At 45.6% G+C, this 7,671-nt stretch overlaps 1 protein-coding gene across 1 annotated transcript in view; it reads right to left on the bottom strand.

The window, feature by feature from the left end:
• Positions 1–7,392, bottom strand: part of PCP4 (Purkinje cell protein 4) — a 54,599-nt gene extending 47,207 nt beyond the window's left edge. The window contains exon 1 of the mRNA XM_036116980.2: positions 7,290–7,392. Within this exon, the coding sequence (XP_035972873.1) occupies positions 7,290–7,298 (9 nt within the window). The 5' untranslated portion in view covers positions 7,299–7,392. The remainder of the gene's footprint in view (positions 1–7,289) is intronic.
• Between the last annotated feature and the right edge of the window lie 279 nt (positions 7,393–7,671).

Consider the following 7,671-nt stretch of genomic DNA (forward strand, 5'->3'; position numbering starts at 1 on the left):
TAATTAATTTTTAAATAGTGGCACTTAGCCCCTGATGGACATAAAAGTCCATATTGGCTAAAAAAAAAAATCTTGGGGAGAAAGAGAGAACACATTTCCTTGTTCTATTTTTGCTGTCTTGTTTGGTTAAGACAAATGTTAATGAGTCTTGTCAACCTCTGGGGTCCTCTTTTCAGGTATTGTATAAAATTAAAATAACCAATCATTTCTTTAGAACCTTGGCCAAACCACAGGTGTGGTGTTATGAGGACAGATGACCATTTCCTTTGTCATGTCGCTACTCCACAGTTTTGGATTGTAATAGCAGGAAAAGCATAATCTCAAGCCAATCCAGATACAACCTCAGCTATCAAATAGCTTTCAAATAGTCATAACCAAATATTTAAAACCTAACATTCAAAAGGCATTCCAGACCATTGGGTGGAAGATCAAAGTACAGATGACTTGAGATATTTCAGTCTTGGCAAAGCCCATGACTGTCCTCGAACTGGGGGCAGAAACTCTCCAGGGAAAAGGATTCTCCTGTTCTCTCGTCTAATTCCACTGTGATAAGAAAATCGCCTCATTTCAATACTTCTATCAATTGACACTTTTTGGCTGCTTTTCCCTTCGGTGTTCTGCAGGGGAGTTTTCAATTTGTGGATGATTACCTTCCTGCTTTATGATTCTAATTTGTCTTCTTTTTATTTATAAGGTGGCAGCTTAAGAGTAAAATATAAAATAATGGCATTTAGTGGGTGATTGATTTTTCCACTGGCAATAAATATGGCCAAGCGTTTCCCTTTCAGAAATGGAATGAGAAGTCATTCAGTGAGATTCTGAAGCATAAATTTCAGGCTATTTGCAAGGCACAAACAATATTCAAGCAGATTGATGCCTGGAATATGTAACTTATGCTGAATTGTTCATGTAAAACAGCCCAGAAATGCATGTTGGATTTATAGGTTTGGGCCACTGGCAAATGAGGCAAGCCTGCTTGGCTTATGGCACAAAACAATGAGCTGTAGAACATTCTCATATCCATGCTCGAAAGGTACCTGAACCAAATCGAATGGAAAATATTTCTCTCCTCATTACTTGTACCTCACTTCGTTCCAAAGATGGGATGAAGAATGGTAAACGGTCGGTACCCGGGGATGATAGGAACATAGAGACAGAGGCTATTGGGCTGCGCGGGGGCATAGTCACCCAATTCAGTGTCTAGTTTCCCGAGAGAACACAGGCAAATCCATCTCTTTTTTGCATATGAATTGTCATATATTTCTATGTCAAATATAAATTAACTTAAAATATTTATATATGCAACTATAAATTAAAACATTTGGTTAGTTAATATAAACATCAATGGTTAATTTTTAAATATGAATTAAAATATTTGAATATGCAATTTGCTTTCTGTATGTGAGATACACTTTGCCTTCAACAATATACCAGGATTTGCAGTCTGGTCGACCGTGATTCGTCACGAGGAGTTATCTCACTAAAGATCTGCTCAGGCTCTCTCTGATCCCCCTGAAGCACAGTCAAATTGGTTTTCTATTTCAATACAGCAAACCATTTCGTAAGGCATTCACGGGCTCTGCCTCTCTGGCTACACAACTCCTTTTGTTTGAATTTCATAGAGCTTATCTGAAGTGAAATAGTCCCAATGGAGACAACCCCGAACTAGAATATTAGAATTCTCTGTCCCTCCCTCAGCTCCCCCGTTTTCCTTGACATTTTTCCAAATGTCAAGAGTTCTTTCTGTCCAGATTCTCCCCAGTTTTTCTTATTTCTTTGCCTGCCATCAAAGCATTTATTTTGCATATATAGCAATGTATCCATTTCCAACTTAAATGACAAACCCAGTTTTCAAACCAGGAGTAAAAAACAAAAGATAGAACTTTTCTTCTCCAAACCTGTCTGGACCACAAATCTCAACATTTAGAAAAGAGGGTGTCGGGCCTGTTGGTCACATTAACTAATAAATCCACACCCCAAAATCCACTTACTCGTCCAGTAAAGGAATATTACCAAGTGCCAGACCAGGACCCAGGTCTTATGGACAATGTAAAGTCATTCCTGTCCTAAGGAAGGTCACAATCATAGGCCAATATGACCAATGCCATATGCCAATAAATAAAACGCAACCCATAGTACTTGTTATGGTTTGGATGTTTGTGTTTCTTCAAAATTCATGTGCTGAAATCCTAACCCTCAAGCTGAAGGCATTAGGTCATGAGCGGGGAGCTCCCACGAATGGGACTCGGGCTCTCACAGAAGAGACCCCAGGCTGCTCCCTGTCCCTTCTTCCACCATAGGAGGACACAGAAGGGAGATGACTGTCTATGAACCAAGAAGAGGGTTCTCGCTCAAACAAGCCAGCTCCCTGATCTCAGACTTCCAGCCTTCGGAACTGTGAGCAATAAATGTCTATGGTTTATAAGGTGCTCAACTGTGGCACTTTCTTATAGGAGCCCAAACAAAGACAATAACAGCATAAGCTTGGATGCTGGGTTTTATAAAACCATCAGCCAAATATAACATAGATCTGTGCGTATACATCCTCTAAAGTCCTTCTTCCCCCCCAGCGAGAAGCCCTTTCTAGAAAGCCATTCTAAATTAATGAAAAGCCCCTGGCTTGGGCTCATGATATTATTCAGGTGTTCGAATAGTACGGTGTACCAAGTACGCTGAGGACAGAAGGACCACGGACAAACTGTGAATGCCTTCCTCCTGTGAAAAAACCTCTAACGAAGCACTGAGGCAGAAATTATAATTTTAAAAAATAATGCAGAGAATGTATTCATCATAAATTCAAGGCACTTTCCCTGACAAAAAAAAAAAAAAGTATTTCCTTTTCATCTTGATCACACTATTCAACTAAACCCTTAATAAAATCAAGTGTGAGTCATTTCTTCAATTTTTCTTTCTGAAAAAAAAAATACATCTTGCATTCTGTCATCCTTAGAATTCAAAAGAGGAAAACAGTGAGACTTCTTAATCGCACACCATTCGTTAATGAAATGCAGGATTGGGAGAATAAATTTTATGGCAATCCATTACAACCATCAGCCCAGCAAATACATTTCCAGGCTGAATTGTGACCTCTTCCCACTCCGGAAAAGTTGAACTTAGAACCCAAGTTGGAACCGGTGTCTTTCTAGACCTAACATCCCCAGTTAGAGTAGAGAGAGTGTCTAATCTGGTGTGATCCAGTAAAACCATGTGGATCTTGCTGGATCTTCCTATGTCCCTGCTGCTGGTCCACCCCCAAATGAGGTTAAAATTACAGAAGAAACTGAATTGTCATTTGGCCTTCTATTGTTAGGCCTTTGCGGCCAGTTGTAAAATCCACTTTATGCAGTTACCCTCAGGATCTGTGCTTAACTGGTCTGAACCACACAGTTCTCTGCAAACCTGATCACCTGTCCATTAGCATTTGCTACAGTTCACACGACTATGATAATTCTCATTTTAGTTCTGTTTCCTACAATTTTTCTTAGCAATCGGTTACCCTGATGACTGACTAGGTAAGTCCCAAGCAAGTGTCATATGATATTTTTTAACCAATGTCTACATTTGTTTGGTTTTTTTTGCAATGCTTTTATATTATTAATTAAAAATTAGGTAAGTAGCACGAGCTATGTAAACATTCGAATAGTACAGTTGATGTTTGAACAATCCAAAGGCTACTTTTGAAAAAAAAATCCTGTCCTTTCTAAGCCCCCACCCCAAGACTTAAGTGAGCTTACCCTCCCCCTGCAAATCTCTCTCCAGACAATGTTGTTCACTGTTCTCTTCCTTCTTTAGAGTTTTAATGTCTAGCCAGTAGCTTCTGATGCTGTGCTAAGGACAGGCGTGTGGGTCTAAAAATTTGCCCTTAAATGTCCTCAGTGTGTTCCACCATGCCTCTGATAGGCACAGTCCTTTTGTGGGCAGTGTCTGGATGAAAGAAAGACTTGTAACCCTGGCGCCGAGTTGCAACATCCCATCCAAGCCGGTGCAAGAAAAGAGCAGTGACAGGAAGACACTTTCTCGAAGAGGTCTCAGGTCTAACTAATAACTGCCAACCGATGCATTATGCAATGGGAACTCCCCCCACCCCCTCTCAAATAGGGTGATGGTGGGTGTCATTTTTTAAATTGATTCTCCAAATGTGTGCTTTTATCGCATTAAAATTTTGCTCCTGGCTTTCCTAAATAAATTCTTTTGAAGAGCAACTTAAAAACTCACACCTGCATGAGAAAATGGGACTGACTGTCATTGTTCGTGGGACTCATATTTGGTGGCTCAACAAGGGGAGTCTTTTTCTTCTCCTGTGCGGGGTTCTGGTTGAAGAGAGAAGAGAAGGACTTTGTAAACTTCAGCCTTGGTGGTTGGGATTTCTGATCCAACTAATACACCTTAACCTGCATTTTGATTCCTACTAAATTATCTCCAGGCCCATGTGACATACTTTAATCCTGAAATGTAAATTGGACACCCCCACAAACCTCCTCCACTCTCTAGGCGCCCTAAATTTGGACTTGACTTTCTTCATTATACTTGAGCTGCTCTTTTCAATCACCATTCCCCCAAAAAAGCCTTGTCACCAGGGATAGAGATGACACTGCATCGTTGAGTCACAAGTTGAAAGCCAGCTCAGTCCCCAAGTCTCCACCCCTCACCGCCTTCCCCCTAAAAGCTAGAAGAGCTGGAGGAGCAGGGCCCACCCAGGGAGCACTTGACTCTCTGGGGGCCTCTCCTCCAGCCCAGCTCCAGCGCGGCCCAAGGGAGCAGCTGTGAGCTCGGGGACTTCTGCAGCAGACCCCGGAGCCTGCTGAAAGGAGCAGGCGCTGCTTGCCCACCAGGCTCAAAAATATCCTGAAGTCAGAGGAAAGTCTGACAAAATCCATTGCTTTGGCCCTCCGCAGTACTTAGTTACATGAGTAAGTAAACGATCATCTGAAATCCGTCCCTGCCTGAGAGCTATTAAAACAAGAAGCCACATGTAATTCATCCAACTAAGGAAAAGCTTTGGGCTGGGGAGAGGTTCAGTGCTCTACCCAGAAAGGAGCTTCTGTTCGACTTTATTAAATGTTTTAAGCAGATTTAAGTTTTAGTGAAAGGACAAATTCCCACTGTCTGAGGGACACATGCCCGGAAACTTGGGGACCAGCCAGAGAGCTGGTCACCCAGCTGGTGGCCAGAGGACTAGGGCTGCATGTGGCTGAAGGGGGGCTGGGCGCAGGAGGGACAGGAGGGGAGAAAGGTGGAGGAGGGGGCTGGAAGGGGTGTGGTTGGAGCAAAGACCGATATGCCTCCTGCAGGATTTTATCAACATTAAAGGAAGCTTTTGCAGCGGCCTGCTACCTTGTCTGAGGGAACGGGGAGGCGGGGGGGCGGGCAGGGCACGATCGCAGAGCTGCCCTAATTTCACATTCAGCAGAAACGAGGTTGTGACCCTAATCATGGGCTGAGCTCTGGGACGTTTGCTCTCTCCCTGGGGACCCACAGTTAGGTGAACACTGCTGAGGCATTCTAGAAAGCTCACCTGTATGATGCTGGCACCAGCCCCAGCTAAAGACGGGGTGAGAGCCAGCAGGAGGACCAACACTCCAGAAGAACCCAGAGCAGCGAACTAGGGAGGAAGGACCCCCAGTTGCTCTACTGTTTTCTGACTCCTCCTCTCTGAAACTGTTAACCTGTGTATTTACAGACCCACTCTCCCCAGCCATCACTTCTCGTTGGGAGCAGGGTGAGCTGACACAGGGCAGAAGCCTCTGAAATCTCATGGAGTCCAGCAAAAAGCCTCGGGACCCGGAGGCCAGGTCCTCCTTGCCCTTTCTCTGCTTCAGGCCCCAGCTCCTCTCCTTCCCCTCCTTCGGTGGCACCCAGTGCTCTGAGAGCTCCATGGGCTCTCCGACCCTGAGATCCACCCGGCGGCCGGCCGCCAGCCACGCAGCCTGAGTCCCGCCCTTCACTCGCCTCTGACATGGAACCAGCTGACCTTGAACTTCTCTGTGCCTCAGTGTCCCCATCTGTCAATTGGGAATAACACTAGCACCTCCCTCACAGGATTTGGGGAGGCAAATGAGGTAACAGCAGTGGAGCGCTAGACGCGGAGCTGGGGGCTGAGAACAGGCAAAAGTGAGCTGCCCTGGTGTGACTGGAGCTCCCAGCCGTATCCGTGGCGGGAGGCTCCCAGCCTCCCATCTTCCCCCCACACTCCCCTGTCCTCACTCCGTCCCAAACCCCATTCCTAATATCCGTGGCGGGAGGCTCCCAGCCTCCCATCTTCCCCCCACACTCCCCTGTCCTCACTCCGTCCCAAACCCCATTCCTAAACCGTATATGCTTCGCCCCCCCTTCTTCCTCTCGTGTTTACATCAAAAGTCACCCATCAGAGAGAGAAACGTAGTGAAGGCGCCTCTTATTTCTGGAGTTAATTTTACTCTAGACTTCCAAAAAAGGATCACCCATCTGTCAAAAAAAAAGGATAGAGAATATAAAAGGTCTTTAAAAGTAATTATTTAAGTGCCGACCCAAAGGATATGAAAATGGACTTGTCTCGGTTATTGAGCTGAATTAGGGGGCAGTTTGTACACCCCCAAACCTGCTTCATTTAAAAGAAAGAAAGAGAACACGATCGTTTTAAAATAAAATGAGCTATCAGTTTGCCCCAACAAAGTCTCTTCTATAGAAACATATTCAGAGACGGGACTTGCAACGGAACATTGTAGCTGGTCTTCCGTCCAGGTCTGCCCTATCTTCCAGCCCCATCCACACAGGCAGATTTGTCACCGGGCGATCTGCCTCTTTTATCTGCCTCTTTTACCGGTGCTCTGATTAACTGCAAATAGAGTTGGTGCCTCCACACGGCTATGCCGTGAAATCCTTCCCCTGCTTCTCTCTCAAGCCTGACCGTCACCAGATGGCCTGCTGCCAACATTCCGCAAGGTATCCCCCAAAGCAAACACGCGAGGACAAGCAGGAAGCCGCACAAACCTCCGGAGACGCCAAGACCATCGGCTTTCTATCGGGAGGTCTCACACCCAAAGCACTTTCCAAAGTCACAACGAAATCAGAAGCACACAATGAATCCCTTTCTCTTTCTAAGGCAAATTTGCAAAAGTTGCAAACTTGACCGGGGTCTGCACCTGCCGTACCAACCAAGATGTCAACAGTGTCAGCCCTCAAAGCAGATAGTCACAGGGCTGATCTGTGCTCCATCGCCCCTCGGAAACCCTTCACATTTTCCGAGACCAACTGGGGGCCCGTCCCTTCTCAACCCCAAGTCTCCCCCTGCAAGTTACAGCACCACTCACCTCACTCATGTTGTTCTAACACCGCAGCTCCGGGGTCCCTGGTCGGCACCGTGCTCAGCACTCAGGACGCTGCTCAGGGGTCGCTATTGCACCGGTCCTGGCTTTTCTCTTAAAAAGGGCTGCCCGGTGGCATCATGCCTCCCGTAAGCCAATGAGATCCGTTCACCTGTCTGCACTCCTTGCAGACATCTGAGAGCACGAGGGGCCACCTAGTGGATCGAAGCGGGAAGCCAGCGAGGTCTCTGCTCCAAATTCCGCCAGGGAGAGAAGGAACAGCTAGATTTCTGTTTCTTTTTTTAAAGGTCAAAGTCATCACATACAAAGATCATCACAGGCTCGCCATTGTTTATTAATTCAAGGGTACAGGACTTAGATTCATGGA

This window comes from Halichoerus grypus, chromosome 1, assembly GCF_964656455.1.
Source record: "Halichoerus grypus chromosome 1, mHalGry1.hap1.1, whole genome shotgun sequence".
Classification (NCBI taxonomy): domain Eukaryota; kingdom Metazoa; phylum Chordata; class Mammalia; order Carnivora; family Phocidae; genus Halichoerus; species Halichoerus grypus.